Source organism: Ambystoma mexicanum, chromosome 14 (assembly GCF_040938575.1).
Source record: "Ambystoma mexicanum isolate Mex_15411 chromosome 14, UKY_AmexF1_1, whole genome shotgun sequence".
NCBI lineage: Eukaryota > Metazoa > Chordata > Amphibia > Caudata > Ambystomatidae > Ambystoma > Ambystoma mexicanum.
In genome coordinates this window covers 112,029,876-112,048,854 of record NC_090940.1, presented here as the reverse complement: position 1 = coordinate 112,048,854, position 18,979 = coordinate 112,029,876, and the positions used below count along the sequence as shown (strand labels likewise).

General features: G+C 45.7%; 1 protein-coding gene across 5 annotated transcripts in view; it reads left to right on the top strand.

Moving 5' to 3' along the window:
- Window positions 1-18,979, top strand: part of TTBK2 (tau tubulin kinase 2) — a 1,138,589-nt gene that overhangs the window by 937,937 nt on the left and 181,673 nt on the right. For all 5 annotated transcript variants that reach the window (XM_069638663.1, XM_069638662.1, XM_069638661.1 and 2 more), the window contains exon 14: window positions 409-1,000. In XM_069638663.1, coding sequence (XP_069494764.1) covers window positions 409-1,000 — 592 coding nt within the window. The remainder of the gene's footprint in view (window positions 1-408; window positions 1,001-18,979) is intronic.

Sequence of the window (18,979 nt, the reverse complement as noted above, 5' to 3'; positions counted from 1 at the left end):
ACATAAAAGGGGGTCAGGTAATAGGTGATCGGGGGATGCGGATGGCCTTGCCCCCCATTTTGCGGTAAAAACAGTGTTGAGCAATCTTCATAGATCCTTCATACAGCCCATCCTGAGTGTTAACGTGCAAAATATGCATGTTTTGCTCACATGGTAACCTTCTCTTTCAATCAGTTTGGGTTGGTATAACTTTCAACATAATGGGGTAGCTAGTAGTCAAATTGAGTCAAACATCGCTAAGCAGCCCTATCTTCCTACTAACTTTTTTATTGTGGTTCTTTTTGTTAACTAAAAGAGTCAAAGAAAACGTGTCTGTCAGTGTTCTCTAGACCTGTGCTGATCATTTTGAAATGTATCGAACAGATGGACATCATTGTAAAGTTTCTATATTTCCTCTGTTTTGTTTAGCCTTGAGAAGATTCACAAGGATTCATGTATTGAGAAAGAAGCTGCTCCAGCTTCACCTTCACACCCACGGAAGGCAAGCCTACCTGTGGCACCCCCCCTTACGGACCACATTTGGCATTATGATGAGGAATATCCCCCGGATGGCTCCAAACCTGCCTCGGTCAACTCTCCTGATCATGCGGATGTTGTGGTTAGCAATGGATTTGTGGCTGTTAACCTGGGCTCTAGTCGACAGGAGGTAGATTCAAAAGAGTGGGTTGTTGTTGATAAGGACCTTGACTTGAAGGATTTCAGGAGCAGTGGGATACCAAGCCAAAAGGTAACAGGAAGCCCTTCTGAGGAGGAGCCTGAAGTTCTGCAGGTTTTGGAGGAGTCGCCACAAGAAGAACACCTTAGACTGGGCACTTGGGCAAACAATCGGGTACCGGTGAAGGACACATCTGGAGCACTTTTAGACATTGGTGTTGGGTGTCAACCTTCTTCTGGGCCAAATATGGACAGATTGGATCCCATGGCTGGAGCTGCTGGGCAGCTACCTGCAGCCACGCCTACCAGTCCAATGGATGCCCAAGCAGAAGGGGCCTTTACACCGGTAAGGCCATTGTTCTTTGTCTACTTTTGGTCTGTGTTCGATGACTTGGAATGCTTAACTTAATTTGACAATAGTAACTGAAAATGTCAAGGTAATTCTATTAAAATGTAACATTTCTTTTATACTGGTGGGAATACTAGACGTATGGTAACAGGTGATGCAGTAAAAGGTTATTGCTCTCCTAATACTTAGTAATGTATACATAGAAGTCACATGCCGATGTCTGGATCCTCCACATTCCTAGCTTTTAGGATACGTAATCCAGAAGGTGGGAGGACTAGAAACGTATGTTGCATACATTTATTTGTATTGGAGGACACCAGGCACTGGCTTCCTTGCCCTTGACTATGCACCTTCTTTTGGTCTTTTACATTACTGTCCGCATCACCCCGTGCCCTTTTCTCCTTATGGCTTCGTAAGACTAGAACACGTCTCAGTCTCAGTCCCAGTCTGAAAGGTGTCTGAAGCATTTTCTGCTCCGATCTTTTCTTTCTACAAGAGGTTTATTATCCACTATGTGGTGAACAGCTTTTCAGTGTCCATTGTGGTTTGGTCTATGCAGCAATTGCTTAGCTGCCAGCAGCATTTTATGAGTCAGGTAGTTGTCTGCTCTGTACCCTCACTGGAACTATATCCATTTATGAAGCATGATCCATTTGCTCCTCTACAACCCTCGCAGTGTGGGGATAAGCATGCGTTTCCAAAAAGGTCAACAGAAGTTGGTGCAAAAGCAGGCTTTCCAGGCTTAAATTAATCCCAGAGGGCAGGAGAATGCAATGAAAGAAACCTTTCCTGTGAAACAGCATGTGTTCATCTGTTATGCACTTGCTGAGAACTTCACCCTTTGATAGTTTTCTTTGTTCCCTTTACTGGTGCCTTTAAAGTATTAACATTGACATTTCTGTGAACCTGTGATTTTTTTTTTCTTTTTCTTTATGCTACATGTTTACTGATGTGTACACTTTCTCCAATATTATTGACACCCAAGGCCTGGTAACTTAATCCTGAAACAGAAGTTCCATTGTGTCACCCATTGAATCTTTTGTGTTTCGCTGCCTTTGAAATGAAATTATTTTTTATTTATATTGCACTCATACACAGGTGTTTCAGAGCGCGACCAGGCAAAAAGGGAGGGGAACAAGGGAGAACAAAAAAGAAAACCACCATCTGAGGGGGTGAGGGGCAAGGGGGTGGAAAGTGCAGAGCAGAGGAGAGAAAACATAAATAAATATGAAATAAAATAAATAATAAATAAGGGCGATAAACCATGATGGTGCAGCCAGCAAGTGGCAGGTGAAAGTTAGTCAGAAAGGTTTATCTGATGAGTGCAGAAGAAAAGTGGGAGGGGGACTGTTTGGGTACAGATACAGAACCCTAGTGCAGAGGGTGGCTTGGAGGCAGTGCAGGAGGGTGGCAGGGTGAGCAGGTACCTGGGCCCGAATGACTGAGGGTGGCCAGGTGCACGATGCCAAGAGAAGAAACGGATCAACAGAGGAGTTGAGGGGGCAAAGGCGGAGGCAAAGAGTAAGGTCTTGAGATGCCTCCGGAACCGCAGATGGTTTTCCTCAAGTTTCAAGGTGGCCGGGAGGCTGTCCCAAAGGGAGGCACCAGCCGGAAACGGAGATCTACCCCCAGCTCGTTTCTTTGCAAAACGACTAACCCTGAGGCAGTTGGAAGTAGAGGAGCGAAGGGCTTGAGAGGGGAGGTATTTACAGAGGGATACTTGAAGGTATTTTGGACCCAGGCCTCAAAGCCTTGTGGACAATGCAGATGGTTTTAAATGTAATCCTTGCATCCACTGGGAAACAATGAAGGGATTTCAGGGCTGTAGAGATGCGATCCCAGGGTTTGAGGCCAAGGACAAGTCTTGCAGTCCTGTTCTGGATTAGTTGTAGAGGGCGGAGAGTGGAGGCAGGTAGATTTAGAAAGAGGCTGTTACAGTAATCCAGTTTGGAAAGAACCAGAGCTTGTAAGAAAGTGAGCTTTTGAGGGAAGGAGAGGAAAGGCAGAGTACCTGTAAGGAGGTTAAGTAAAATGTTTGACTTATTGGAGACATCAGAGATGTGTGCAGAAAAGGAAAGTGTAGAGTCAAAGATAACCCTGAGGTTCTTAGCCGCGCAGGTGGGGGTAGGCGGAGGGACAAGGGAGGCCGGCCAGAGAGTGAGAGGAGAGGAAAGGATGGAGATGGTGAACCAATAAGGAGGATCTCGGTCTTGTTGGCATTTAGACATAGATCGTTGGCGGCACGCCAGTTTTGAATGGTGATTAGACAATCAGAGATGAGATGAGCGGAGCAGATGCGGCTGCTAAACGAAAGTGGAGATACAGTAAGCGAGAGTTGCCAGGTATTGTTTGAAAAGCCAGGGGGAGAGGTTAGACCCCTGGGGACACCACATGTGGAGAGGGAGATAGAAGATGGGAAGGACCCAAGTTGTACCTGGGAGGGTCAATCGGAGAGAAAAGAGGTCAGCCAGGCCAGAGCCTGATCAGCGATACCCAGGTTGTCACGGAGATGATTGAGCAGAGTGTTATGGTTGATCATGTCGAACGCAGAGGATAGATCAAGTAGGATGAGGACAGAGGGAATGTTAGAATCGAGATTGGAGAGCAGGTCTTCGCGGATGTTCAGGAGGGCAGTTTCTGTGCTTCTGGCAGCTGTGAAGCCAGATTGGTGGTCATGGAGGGAGCCAACAGAGTCGGAATGGAGATTAGGGTGAGATGGCCAGCTTTTCCAGGACCTTACTCAAAAAGGCAGTAATGGAAATTGGGCGGTAGTTTCCCCAACATGATGGATCATGAAAAACAGTTAATGTTTAAAATTGTTTCCATTCTAAAAATATCCACAAAAGAAACGTGTCTATGCTGTTTGGTTCCAGACGATGTGTGGCAGTCTAAGATTTCTCTCAGCTATACTGAAGCTGCTTTGTGACAAATGTGATCCACTTCTGATTCCAAAAGTCCACAAAGTAAATTTGCTCTCCTGTATTTTAGATGCAAGGCTGAGATAGGATGTGGGGGGTGTAGTGTAACCATTGACCAACAAGGCCTCTTGTCTTGGAAACTCCTGTCAACAGAGAATTTAAAAGCCATTCAAGTGGCCACATGTGTTTTGGTGGCTGAAGGTTATGCGCCCTGACTTCTGAAACGATGAAAGCTGTGCCGTAAACAGTTGTAGTTCTTGCCTAGAGTTTTGTTTGTGATGTGTGCTCTGGCACTTTACTGCATACCTTTGGAACTCTGCAAAGTGGGTGGCATGCCTGGATCTCCGGCAGCTGGAGCTGACCTTGGCTCTGTGTGTGTGACCCTCAGGTTTTGGTGGGGAATCCTTCTGCAATCCAGCAGGCTTTGGGTGCTCCTGTGGTGGAGGATCAGTGGCGGTATTAAAGGAGTTGGTGCATCAGCCATTTTGAAGTCTGGCCGTAATCTATTTTAAGTCCTGCATGGGGTTGTTCTGGACGATAGGGGAGGACCTGGCAGACTAACAGGTGTCCTTATTTCTACAGTGATTCAGAGGTTGAGATCTGTGAACTGCCTGCTCCAGTGTTTTACTGAAGAGAGAGATTGGAAATAACTGGTCCTTCAGCTGGGTGCTGGAGATCCTAAGGGATAATTTTGTGTCCCACTTTTTGCTCCAGTATTTTACGCTATTTGTAAGATGGCATGCAAACGCTCCCACGAGAATGGCAAAAAGTCTCCCTTCTACAGTGACAAAGTCTGATTCTGCGATCCGTTCAGGTGATTTTTTTTTTTTTCAGATTGGTTTGAAGGCACTGATTTGAATGGTTTTGTATCTGCAAGTTCACCTGAATTTATCTGAGGATGTTGGCCTGATTTTGATTCCTCCATGTTTTCGACTTTCAGCAAAGGGTACTAGGAAGATTAGGCTGGCCCCAACAATTGTAGTCCAACTTTGTAATGGGGTGTCTACAGAAGAGGTCTTTGAAAGGCTGAGGCTGAGGAAGGAGAGGCTGCCCTTTCAGGGTGGGCATATTTGCAACTTCCCTGATGTTTGTGAAATGCCCAATACACTAATGAAAGTTGTGGATCTCATCAGGGAAAAACGCAAGGTGGTAAAGAAGATAGATACATATGCATTTTGGAACCCAGAAGAGGCAAAGCAGTTGCTTGACTCTTGAAGGGTCCTTGATCAGGATAGTAGTGTGGCAACAGTGGGTTGTCCCTCTGAAGATTTGGTCATCGCTGACGTTTTGACTATTGGGGATCAGGTATGAGATTGTTTCAATAGTATAGCATGGACTGTTTTTTTTTTTTTTTCACTGGAGCGCCTCAGCCTAGGCATAACTCAGTGGGAGAGGTAATGCACTATAGTTTGTCCTAAGAACGGCCCAGTGGAGAACATTTCCGGGGTGGGGGGGGGCATCTCATTTTAGAAGAGAATTTATGAGAATTGTTCGAAGTTCTTCACTCACGCTAACATGCTAACTTTATCAGTATTATTGTTGAGATTACTGTTTAATAATAATGATGTTCTGGTTGAAAGAAAACTTTAAAGCTGCCATTTATTTTTGTTCGGATTACTGAGCGTTTACTTTCTGTCTTACAAAATGCTAATAAAGACATGTACGTTCTTAAAAAAAGAAAGACTGTGCCAAGTGTGACAAGCCAATCACTCACATGGCATTGGAGATGAATGTGATGGCCACATTTATTTCCAACGGAGCATTTTAGCTGGTACACCAGGTCAAAGTATTCCACAAGATTGATTAAGCAGTAGCATACTATTCTGATGCCAAGACGTTTTCATGATGCTAGCTGCTTGGTTATAGTTGGGTGTTTGCTGGTGGCTACATTTATTTTACTAGAAAAACCACTGTTCGATGACCGGGATCATCTACACAAACTATGCAGGTGACACCCAGATCCTTCTCCCACTGACAGGTCACTGACAGGGACATAGCCTTGATAAACAGTATCTACCTCATCATTCAGGCATGGATGGCCACACATGGTCTCTGCCTGAATGATGAGAAAACGGAGCACCTCCTTTTAGCCACCCCTATCAATACTGCCAAATTGGGCCACCAATACCGTTCCTTTAATATTGATGTAAACATTATTAAAGTCGCCAGCGAGGTAAAAACATTGTGTTTTTACTTAGATTCCTCTCTAAACACGTGCTGACCTGTTTGCGCAACAGCCTCAGCAACTGCATATACCTGCAAGCTCATTCGGGCCTGTAAACCCTTCCTCTACACTAAAAGCTGCATTACTCTAGTCAGAGCCTTAGTCTTATCCAAAATCGACTACTGTAATGCGCTATATCTAGGAGCTAATAAACACATCGCCAATTATTGTCTCGGGAGGATAGCTTAGGGGCAACATGCTCGCCTTGGAAGCAAGACGACACGGAGCACCAAGTTCGATCCCCAGTTCGCGCTTAGAAAAATCTGGGTATTAAGAGCGTTATAAATAACCGATCATATCATATCAAGAAACTCCAGATCCTGCAGAATAATGCTCTCAGAAAATCCTTGAGCATTCCTCGCAGACAACACATCTCCACTTTAAGAAGGGATAACGACTGGCTTTCCATCAAGGAAAAGAAAAGAATTTCCATCAAGGAAAGAATTCAACTAAAAACTGCATCCTTAACCTATAAATGCCTCAATAATTCAGCCCCACAGTATCTCACCGATAAATTCTCTATAAAACACTGTGCTCGACTCACCAGATCCTCTAACTCTGGATGTCTACAAGTTCGGCAACAGCTTCCCGGTCCTAGCTGCCCAACTCTGGAACTCTCTCCCCTCTACATTAAGAACTAATCAATCCTTCCACAACTTTAGAAAAAATATGAAGAACTGGCTCATCACCAATGATGCTCCCTATAAATCTCATCAGCCCTACTCCATCTGAACTTTGCTCAGCATGTCCTAGTACCTCACACATCATGCTGCCTCCCCTATCTGTACAGACTTTCTTTTAATATAAATAATGCTGTTTTTTTCTTACTGTTTCTTGTATAAATGTTACATATTCTGTATTGCCTGTTATTTTCGCTGTGTGTAACTATGAAACTGCATATCCTTGTAATGCGCCCAGATACCTAAGGGTGTGGTGTGCACTATAAATGAAAAAACAAACAAAAAAATGACCATTGCTAAAAGTAGTGTTTCCAAAGTATTACTCTGATTTTAACAGTAATTATGACCCAAGTACCAAAGTAGAGTTCAGTACATGTATTTAGAAATGTTGCCAGGTGGCCATAAACTCTAAAATTTAGTTTTGTTGAGATCCCCTTAGTTCCAACACGTATTGATACTTCTTTCATCCATTTTGCTAGTATGATCAATGAACCATCTCTTGGGTTCCGAATATCATCGGTTTAGCCGTATTCACATTCACATTGGTTTTGAGCTCTTTAAACTCTTGAATGTGCTCCAAGTACATAGGTAAATGGCATTGCTTCTCCCTTCTTTCAACTCCTCCATAGCCATACCGGTGCTAACCTCAAAGGCCTCTCTTCTGCTCTGTGGCCATCTCAGTGCCTCTTCTGCTTTATACCTACATGTGTCTGCGAGTCTCTCTCCAGTTTCTCTCTGTCCCCCCACTCCCCTGCCCCATCTTCAGTGCTTCTGGGGTCATCTGGGGCTAGTGTGGCATGTGGCACCTTGTGTAAGGGTTGTATTGCAGCACACCTTAGCTTTTTTGAAACAATCATTATTGGCTGGTGGTGAAGAAGTACCAGGTTACATTATTGTGCGTTTCACATGATATCCATCACTTGGGTGGAGGGGGGCTGAGAGATGAAAATGGGCCTTGTGTTGAAGCCTAAAGCAGTATGGTAAATCTCTTGCATGCCACTAGAGCAGTTCATCAGCACCACAATATCAGTTTCTCAGCCTACTCTTCCACTGTAGTAACTGCTTTTCAATCATGCTGGACCTCACCCAGATCTTGCACTCAGGGTGGCTCTGAATCATGCTGTGCCCTTCTTGATTCCTTTCCTACATTCTCTGTTCCCTGCAACATTGTGTTTTACTGACCTCTGCAACTGTATTCACTCTCCCCTCTGCTTCTTTGCTCTTTTCACTGTTTAGTCTCTGTTCTCTCCTCTCCCTTCTCCTTCCCTCCTCCCGCCCTCCCTTTCCTTTCTATGAACTTATTCTATCAGAATTGTCCCTTGACCTAGTATGATGGCAACAATGTTTGTCTCCTCCCCCTCCCATATTTGTTCTCAGCCCCCCCACCCCTTCCAGCACTACCTGAAATGTCATCAGGCCTAGTGTGATAGTCACTTGTTTTGTTCCTCTCCCTCCTTCTCATCCCTTCTCCCTCTCCTCTTGTAAAATTCCGGCTCTACCAGAAATGTCACCAGGCCTAGTACGGTAGTCGCCTGTCCGTTTCCCTTTCCTTCCGATCTGTGTCTTTGCACTTGCTCTATCTGAAATGTCACCAGGTCGAGTACGATAGTTAATTTCACATTCTTGTTGTTCATGGTCTGTAAGAATGTTATTGTATTTCTCCCTTGTTCCCTCCCTTGCCGTGAAGTGCTTTGAAACACATTGTGCATAGGCGCTATATAAATAAGCATATATCACAAAATGGGTACTAACCTACCTGGAAATCAATTGTAGTGCATTGGGCACCACTTTATTTTCACTTCTAATAGCTATATAGCTGTGTTCAATTATTTTAATGTAACTTTTTGACACGCCCTAGTAACCCTGTATTGCACAACAAGGATTATCAACTAAACCATAAACTGTAGGGATCAGCTACAGTGCTAGGAGAATCCTACTGACCAATGTCACTGCCAGTTGTAACATAGAACTTTCTTTTTGGCATTCCTCGTTCTCGATGAAAATTCTTGACAACCTGCATCCCAAGAGGACACAAAAAAAACAATGCATTTCAGATCATTGAGCCTTCATCAGGGAAATATCTGTAAATAACTATCAATACAATAATCAGTATTATAAATCACGGACCCTCCTTTACACAGCATAAACACAACTTAGTATAATCATTCTCAATTACAGGCAACAGTTTGTATAAAATGTGTGCACACTTCATCATAGTTCATTTAGAACTATTTGGCAGGTGGATAAAAGGCTCTACCCATACAGGGGAGTGTTGCTTCAAAACCATGGTGTGTAACCTTAACATGGTTGATGACTATAGAGATTTCAGAAACTGTGGTTAATTCAATTGTATGAATATCCTGATTAAGAACACATCTCAAGGCAATCAAGGTTCCGCTAACAAGCTATTTGCATATACTTCCTTTGTCTCTCCAAATGGCTTTAACCCACACGGGTGAACAAGACTCCTGCTTTAGATGGTACCACCGGGTTGGTAGGGTGCACAGCCCTTTTGGGGTTTCCTAATGTTTTTTTTTTAATATAGCAAGAGTCCCAGCAATCAGACATGACATGAGTTGGTGGTTGAGCTCTGGCACACAGTGGTGCTGCCCTCTAGGACATACCCCCACCCCTCCCTTCTAGAGTGATGCAAGTCACTTACATTTCAGAAAAGAATTGAAAACTGTTCATCAAAGAAGCTTTCACTAAATCAGAGTTGTTACCTTTCCTCCAGGATCTTACCCATTAATGGTGTGTTGGCTATAGGTTGGTAGTTTACCAGGATGCTGGGCTGTGCTGATGGTTTTTCGAAAAGTGGGCAGATGGTGGTTTTCTTTAAGCAAGCGGAGATGCTGTTGAGTTCAAAGTTGCAGTTTACGAAGGCTGACAGTGCTGGAGCAAGAGTAGAGATATTTTATTTATTGCTGGTGGCAAGGACTGTGGTGACTGTTTTCACAAGTTCTGTTGTGCTTTGTCCGAAGTTGGTGAAGGGATCCTGGCATCTCACCTCAGGGCGGGGCGTGTGTTCATCTGGGTCGCTTCACGATAGTCATATTATTGTTGGAGAGTTTCTTTCAGAAGAAGAAATCCAGGTTAGCTGCTAATTTGTGTTAGGACAACTGGTCAGGTGAGCTATCTGGGTGGTTCAAAAGCACTTAACACATTAAGCAAACCTTCACAGATCTGGTTTGAACTTTTGTAATGTCATAAAAGCTTTATTTTCAGATTGATAGTTGCATAGTATCCTCTGAGGTGTTTAAAGCATTTTTTTACATCTACAGCATCCAAGTTCCCTACTTTTCTTTTTTTCCGAATGGAAAGCTCCCTGTTGTACCATTTCTTTCCTTGTAATGTTTCATGCAAGATTACATTTTTTTTCTAATGCTGGGTGCCGGAGAAGCAAGGAACATGGGAGTCCTTTTGGCAAGCGGAGGGTTTGAGGACCTGTGCAAAGTTTGTGGGAGTAACACTTTTTTCTTTTTTCTTGGGCCTCACATTGAAGAAAATGTTTTTGGGGTAGAAGATGGAGTTATATGTTTGATAGTTCTGTTCAACCAGGATGAGGTTGTGGTCATTTGAAGTTTGCTGCATCTGTTTCTGTGCTGACTGGGATTTTGCAGCCAGAAGGGAGGAGGTGATCAATTGCTGGGGTGTAATTATCAGTCGATCAAGATTCCATAATATAATACATAGTAGACCAGGGCTGTGGTCATTCAGGGGAATGTGATTTTTGGACGTGCACTTGTTGGGCTATCCAGTGTTTAGGGTACCCACATTTAAGTAGATCTTGGAATTTATGTTTTTGATTGGTGAAAGGATGATTCATTTTGCTATAGGTGTAATGAGGTGCACGAACAGATTAGGGGGGTATGTTCGTGTAGGAGGCTGGTCAGGGTCAGTGATAATGGGAGTCCTGTCTGGTTGTTGTGAAAATCTGAGGTCTAAAAAGTAGAGCGGGAACTTGGGAGTGGAAGATGGAGTAGAAGTTGATGAGAACCCTAGTGTGTGGAGTGTGGGAGTGCACAACATTCCATAGAAATCCCCTAATAGGAGGGATGGCAGAAATTGAAACAATGGCAACTATTGATTTCTTACAGAAAATTATGTCATGCATATAGATAGGCATGACAGTCACAGTTTTGGCCTTGGTTCTTCAGCTAGTCGCACGTGTTTTTCTCCAGTCATCAACACATTTTAAAATTTGCCTCCAAATAACGGTGAATGCCTAACTCTGCAACAGTTTCTCCAAAATATGGACTATGAATTCAGGCTCCTGCAAGTGAGGAGCTCTTTCCCCTGATCATTTTGCCCAGTCTGTTTCGGTCCTGAGCAAGGGGGGGTGGTGTTGTGTGTAATAAAGATTTTCCAGAAAAACTTAGTCTTGATTCTATCAAAGACACGGAGGTGAGCATTATGCTTCTCTTTCTTCAATTTGAAATCCACAAAGAAGCTCAGCAGCAAGATTTATGCACCTGTAGTATAGTAACATTACATTGGTAACATGAATGGGTGCAGAAATCCCATATAAACAAAACTTTGAACATATAAACACACACAGTCCATAGAAAAAATGTCTCTGGAAAAAAAACTGTTTTCCATAAGGCTCAGCCAAAGTCCATAACTAGTCACTGCAACATGTGACTGAAACAACCAATGAGGTATAGGCGGTCCCTCCAAATAGGAGCTATCCTTGAACCACTTCCTCTTTCGACACTGCGAACCATGATAAACGAATAATCGGATGTGTGTGCGGCAGTGATTTGCAGCTGTGGACATCCTGTTGAACTCCGCCCCGGTTAAGAGGGCTTGTTCGATGTCCCTGTTGGAAAATGAGAAAACATCAGAGGGTTGCCTGGTGTGTATAATAACCCTATTAGATGTGTGGGGGGGGAAGAAATTAGCCAAGTTAATGCATAACTTTACATTCTTTACGATAGAGAAATAATCGTAACCCTCCAGAATAACAGATTGAATAACTCTGAAGTTTAATTTCTTTAATTGGGCAGGATAATGCTCGCCTCTGTGTCTTTAATAGAATCAAGACTTTCTTAAGTTATTCTGGAAAATCTTTATTCTATGTCAAGGCCGGAGGCTCCCATTATGCTAGTTTAAAGCTTACTTACCACTACAGTTGCGGGTTGCTCTACCGGTTTTAGGTAGAATTGTTTGAAAATTGACTCTCCTGCCCAGTCGGTCCTTCTCGTAATGTCCTCTAATCGGACTCCTACTTGAAAGGCCTTGGAGGCCATAGCGCCTCTCACTGAGTGTGCGCCAAAGTAATTGGTATCTATTCCCGCTTGTGCAAGAGTCCAGCGCACCCAGCGAGGTAGGGTAGGGGTGGAGACCCCTTTATGTTTGCGGAGTACGATCAAGAGCTGCCCTGTGCTGTTGGTCCCGAGAGGTGAAGTCATCTCCTCGTAGACCTTCCGGCATCGTTTTGGTTGCTCGCTAAAGGCCGGTTATGCAATCACTCTTGAGTGGCACTTTGTTCTCACCGAGACATGGTTCACGGCCAGCTTTGACACACTCCTCCCTGATGGCTGCAAGAGCCTCTCCATGCCCAAACCCAACCGTACCGGAGAGGCGTGTAGCCCTGGTCTTCCCTGAGTGGATTCCTGCCTCTGTCATCCCTGCACAGGCCTACTCCTCTTTTAAATGCCTCCTCTGCAGGCTCTCTCTCCTGGCCATTCCCTTACTGTGGCTACCATCTATCGGCCACCTGGTCGGATCTCCTCTTCCTCTCTGAATGGGCGGACCTCTCCTCTTCCCTCCTGGTCTCAACCACTCAACTTCTTGGTGACTTCAACATCCACCTGGATGCTTCCTGTCCTGCCACTGGACTCTTTCACGACCTCTGCGACTCTCTCACTCGCTGTTCTCCTCTCTAGACCGACTCACTCTGCAGGGCACACTCTGGATGTTCTGATCTCTTCAGATCTTCCCCTTTCGATCCCTTTCACCACTCCTTTCTCCTGGAGTGATCACTTTCTCCTTTCCTTCCATCTCACCCTCTCTACCCCTCAAGCCAAACCAACTCCAGCACTGCCACCTACCTTCTCGCTTATCTGATCCGTGAAGTGTGTGTCAGTTGAGGCTTTCGCCACCACTTTCTCTCCCTTTCCCCCTTGGCTGACTCACACCCTGACACAGCCCTTTCCATGCTCCACTCTGCTATATCTGATACATCCAATGTTCTTGCCCCCGTCATGAGGATATGCTTGAAGCCCAAAGCCAAGTGCAACTCTTGGTACGACTCAGACCTCGTCACCCTTAAGCGCAAGTGCAGGGTGGCTGAGGGGAAATGGCGTGCTTCCGGTACATCCTCTGACAAACTGGCCTGCCGTCTGCTCGGAAGGCAATACCGGCTCTCCATCTGCACCAAGAAGAGAGCCCACATCCAAGCCTGCATTTCTGCGGCATCTAACAACTCGGCTGACCTCTTTCAAATCTGCAAGGAGCTGGCCAATCCTGCTGCAGTCTCTACCTCTCCTGTCCCTTCCCAGGCCCTCTGCACGGCCCTGGCTTCTCATTTCATCTTTAAAACTCAGGACATCCTGTGCCCTCTCTCCTCCTCTCCCCATCCTCACTCTACTCCCTGCTCTTCCTCTGGCCCTTCTTTGGCCAACTCTCCTCCCGCTTTCTCTGCCTTTCTGTTGTGACTTGAGTGTCGTGTAGGCAGAAGACGCCTCCGTCCCCAAATGCCGCACAGAGAGAACTTAAAGCCACTCTCTGTGCAGCCGTTGAGGCCACAGGCGAAGATGTTCAAGTCCGGGACCGCGAACCTCTGGGACCCCACGCTGCTGTAAGAAAATGCGGATTAAGTACCAAGCAAGAAACAGTAACCACAGTGTTTAGGAAAAACGGAAAGGTCTTACCAATCAGGGTCAAGGAAGAGGTAGTGAACCTAGTGGAGAGGTCCAGGACCCACGTGGACTGTAGGAGTAGTCCTCAGTTGTTCGCCTGTTAGCAGGAGCTGTGGAGCTACGAGGCAAGAAGTCCAAAGAGCCAAGGTGCAAGAGGGAGATCCAGGAGGCAGTCCAATAACAGTCCGTGGTCAAGAGCCGGATATCACTATGCAAACAAATCCAAAGGGGTAGATCCAAGAAGAGTCCAGTGGAGCAAGCCAGGTCGATTCCGTGAGCGATCCAAAGGTACGTAACGCCAAACAGGATGCAGAGCACAGCTGTGAAGCAACGAGTACCTGGGTTTCCGGGTTTAAGTACTCACGCATCTGATCACGTGATGCGCGGCTGAGTCACGTGATCGGGCAAGAGCGTCACGTGACCTTACAGTCCCGCGACGCGGAAGCTCAATGCTAGCCCTTCGCGATCCTAGGCGCCAAGGTAATTGCCAATGAAGAAATGGCCGTAGCCTGACAGCCGTCCTGTTATGGACAGGCGCGGGTGCGCTCGCAAGGCGTGTGAGAGTCCACGTGAGTCCCGGAGAAGGGGGGAAGAAAGGGAAGAGCGAGACGGGGGATGGGGGAGTGCCTTGGGGACCACATGATGAGGGATCGTGACACTTTCCTCTGTTCTCCTCAGACAAGGTTTCTAGACAAGTCCGATCTGTGAAAGTCTTGTCTAAAGTTTCACCCCTGTTCCTCCAAAACCTTCAAGGACCACATTGACACCCTGGCTCCTGCTCTGGCTGATTTCTGCAACCACTCCTTCGATACTGGACGCTTCCCCTGCCCCCTGAAGCACTCCCTTGTGCGCCCTCTTCTTTTTTTTTTTAAAGATATTTTTATTGATTTTCAACATGAAAGGCATTACAAACAATTATACCAACAATTAATTTCATTATGTCCAAATCAGAACCCTCTTGCCCCAAACAATTCCTCAGTGTTTCACATATTTGCGTGAAATAAGTGTTAAGTACAAATTATATAGTACAATATATGTCTTCAGTTGATTGATCGGGGGTAATGAGAGAGAAGAAGGGAAAAGAAAAAAAAAAGGGGGGTTTGCAAAGTTAAATTCATTGGGTCAGTTACCTCTCCTTTAACCAATCATGAACATGAATACATTAAGCAATATTACATATCAAGAGTTCATAGGCATGACTTCCTTTGATGCCCATCCTCTATCAAAAGTGCATAAGTGTGGGGCTAACAAATCAGCAATCGATTTAGGAATTCATGAAGTGCTTCAGAAGTTGTGGTTGGAAGAACATATGTTCTTTATCAGAAACAAAGTCCAGAAAAGGGCGCCAGGTTTTCCGGAATTTAAAGAGCTTTCCCTCCACCACGGCCGTAAGCTTTTCCAAGCCTAACAATTCCCACGTTTTTGTCCACCAGTAGGCTATCTGCGGGCCCTCTATCGTTTTCCAAAATCGGGCTCTGGTGATGCGGGCCGCCACTAGTAAATGTGAGATCAAGATTGCCTTATGCCCTGACATGGGGAAGGACCCATCTTCTGGGACTACCCCCAGCAGGAGTACCCTCGGGTCCATGGGGAGCAGGGAGCCCGTGATTTCCTTAATTCTAGACCACACCTCCAGCCAATATGACTGGATAATCGGGCAATGCCACCACATATGAGCCATATCCCCTCGCTCACCGCACCCATGCCAACATGTGTCTGGGTACTCTGTATTAATGGAGTGGAGTCTGCTGGGGGAGGGTTCGGGGGGGGGGGGAAGAGTATCACCTGAAACAAATTTTGATGGCATTTTCTTTTACGAGAGCACAACGAGAACTGGTCTGAGTTCGATGCCAGATCTGCTGCCAAGATTCATCTGGAATTTTCAGGCCCAATTCTCTCTCCCAAGCTTTCATATATGGAAGTTTCTCATCTATTGAGGCTTTCTCTAACAGTCTATAACACAGCGAAATCTTGCGGGATTGCTGACCTTCAAGAATTTTGAGTTCAATCCCCAGAGGGACCCTTCCAACTGCCCTGCGGATGTCCCTATTAGTAAGCCAGTGGCGTAGCTGTATGTATCGGAAGCATTCCGTCTCTGGGAGATCAAACCTGTCCTTGCATTCCTGGAAGGTCAAGGGTTCTTGGTCAACATATAAATCTCTCAGGCGCAAGGGTTTATCTTGGCACCAAATTCGGAACGTTGTGGGTGTGAGGCCTGGGGTGAAAGCCATGTTCTGCGCGATAGGGGACAATGGTCCCAGTGGGATGCCCCTCTGCGAACGTGCTTTATCCCAACTCTGTAGAGTGGACAAGGTGGGTGGCAATATCCCACCCCTATAATTACGCACCTCTTCTGGAGAAATGTGAGGTGAGCCAGAGGAAGTGAGGCAGCTGCCTGCTCGATCCTTAACCATTTAGGAGGATCCGGGGAATCACCCCTTGAAAGCATTCTAGCTACTTGCGCAGCCCTATAATAGCGTGGTATCGAGGGAAGGCCCAACCCCCCCAACATCCTTCCCCTTGTTAGGAGTTTACTAGAAATACAGGGTTTCCTCTTCTTCCAGATGAACCGGTATATCTCTTTTTGGAGGTTTGAGTTCAAATTCAGGGATGGCAATTGGCAAAGTGTGGGATGCATATAATAACTTCGGGAGAAGTGTCATCTTGACCGCATTAATACGGCCTAACCATGAAATTTCCTGGGAGTCCCACCGCTGTAGCCACTCCCTTAACTCTTTAAACAGAGGGGGAATGTTCGCCCTCATATGTTGGAGTCAGTTTTACACCTAAATACAAAATCTCTGTTGGAGACCAGGGAAAGCTCGTTATTGTTTGTATTTCATCTAGTCTACCGGGGTCCTCTGACAGGGGCATTCCCACTGATTTAGCTGAGTTTACTTTGAAGCCAGATATCGCAGCAAACTTGTTTAGGAGGTCTAAGAGTGGAGGAAGTGTGCGGGGGGCATCCCTCAGGAAACAAAGCAAATCGTCCGCGTATAGCACGATTTTATGGGGTTGTCCCTCCACCTCAAAACCCAGGATATCTGGGTGCAGTCTAACGTGCTGAGCAAAAGGCTCCATTGCTAGGGCAAAAATTAACGGGGACAAAGGACAGCCCTGTCTAATACCTTTGGCTAACCTAATTAGCAGAGTCCAATTTTTATTGACCTTGATCTTGGTCGAGGGAATTTGAAAATTTGAGAGTATTAATCTCAACCTCCAGACCAAAATCCAAACCCCTCTAGTACTATTTCCAGGTACCCCCAAGACATACTATCAAATGCCCTGTGGGCATCCAGGGACAGTAGGGACAAATTACCTGGGATCTTCGGAGCGAGGGCAATTAGATTAATAGCACAGCGCACATTATCGTAGGTGGACCGATTGTGTATAAATCCTGTCTGATCATTATTTATCAGAGACTGAAGAATAGGACATAAGCGGCTCGCTATTATTTTCCCCAACAATTTAGCATCTGTATTTAGTAATGCAATTGGCCTGTAAGAGGCACAATCTGTAGGATCCTTCCCAGGTTTCAGCACCAATATCGTAGCTGATTCCATCATAGATGCTGTGACCACTCCCGCCTTCCATACCGAGTTAAATAGTTTCGTTAAATGGGGGGTCAATTCCTCCCGGAAAGTTCTACAAAACTTGTTGGTAAAGCCATCTGGCCCCGGGGTCTTACCTAGCGGGAGGGAGCGGATTGCCCTGTCTGTCTCCTCCGTAGTTAACGGAGCCTCCAGATGTTCACGAAACTCAGTGGATATCTGTGGGAGATCAGCCCTCTGGATAAAGTCTCTGGCTAACTGTGGATCCGATATATGGAGGGAGGAGTTGTTTCGAAAAAACTCTTCCACAAGCCGAAGCTTCCCAGACTAGGTGCAAATGTGCCTTCCATCTGTTTCCTTTAGAGAATCTATGTGGTTGCGCTTTGCCTGCTGCCTGAGTTTAGCTGCTAACAGACGATTCGCCTTGTTCCGTTTGGTGTAATAGTATTGTTTAGTGCGCATTATGCCGAGGGCTGCTCGGCTCATATGGTGGGCTTCAAGCGCTTTCTGTGTCATGCAAACCTCCCTAAATGCGCATCTAGAGGGTTTTTTCCTATGCGCCTCTTCTGCCTCGCAAAGCTTCAATTCCAATTGGGCCTGGGTCTGTCTGTAAACTTTACTCCGCTCAATTGTTTGAGTTATAACCTGACCTCTAATGACAGTCTTCGCTGCATCCCACACTACCGCATACTCCAGCTCCCCAGTATCATTGTCTGCAAAGTATTGGTCTATGCAGTTAGCAATGCAGGAACAGGCCTGAGGGTCCAACAACATGAGTTCATTCTGCCGCCAGGTTCGGGGGGGGTTCCGGGGTGTCGCTAAATGGGAGACATGGAGACTAATACCGGAGCATGGTCAGATGGGGCTTTCGGGGGGATCTCTACCTCTGTGGTGTGGGGGATAAGGGTATCTGAGAGAAGGAACATGTCTAACCTAGAGAACCCCCTATGCTCAGGAGAGTAAAAAGTATAATCCCATCCTCCCTGGTGAAAAAAACGCCATCCCTCTATCAATGAGTGTTCCCGGAGGAGAGAGGTTAGAGCCACGAAGTTCTTCTTATCAGCTAGAGTTGGGGGGAGAGATGTATCTTCCAACGGATTAATCGCAGCATTAAAATCTCCTCCAATTATAAGGTCTCCCTCAGCATGCTCACTCAGCATTCTGGATATTGAGGTAAAAAACTGGTGCTGATTAACATTAGGTGCATATATCGACAACAGGGTCACCCTCTTCCCATATAGCGTGGCCACCACCAGAACATATCTCCCCTCTGCATCTAACCGGGTTCTATGAACCTTCAATGGGGTCCCCTTCCGAACAAGAATAGCCACTCCACGCTTCTTCGTCCCCGAGGAAGCACAAATTTTGATTGGGTAGAGTTTGTCATTCAAGCGAAATTAGTCAGTTGGCAACAGTTGAGTTTCTTGCAAAAATAATATTGTGGGGTTGTATGTCGCCAATTGGTGAAATGAAGCTCTCAGTTTTATCGGGGAATTGAGACCCTGAACATTGAGGGTGAGACAGAATACATTTGGGTTTGCTATTTCAGTATTCCCTTGTGTGTTATACTCACTTGACATAGTTGGCAAAGTACACGGGATATTACCTTACATTCACCCGCCAATAACCTCCCACCCCGGATTTTAAGGGCTTGGGAATTGACTTTCAGAGAAGCACTTAACTCATCCCAGATGACCCAAACCCTTGAGCATTTCAACAGCATTGCAGACTTAGCACTAT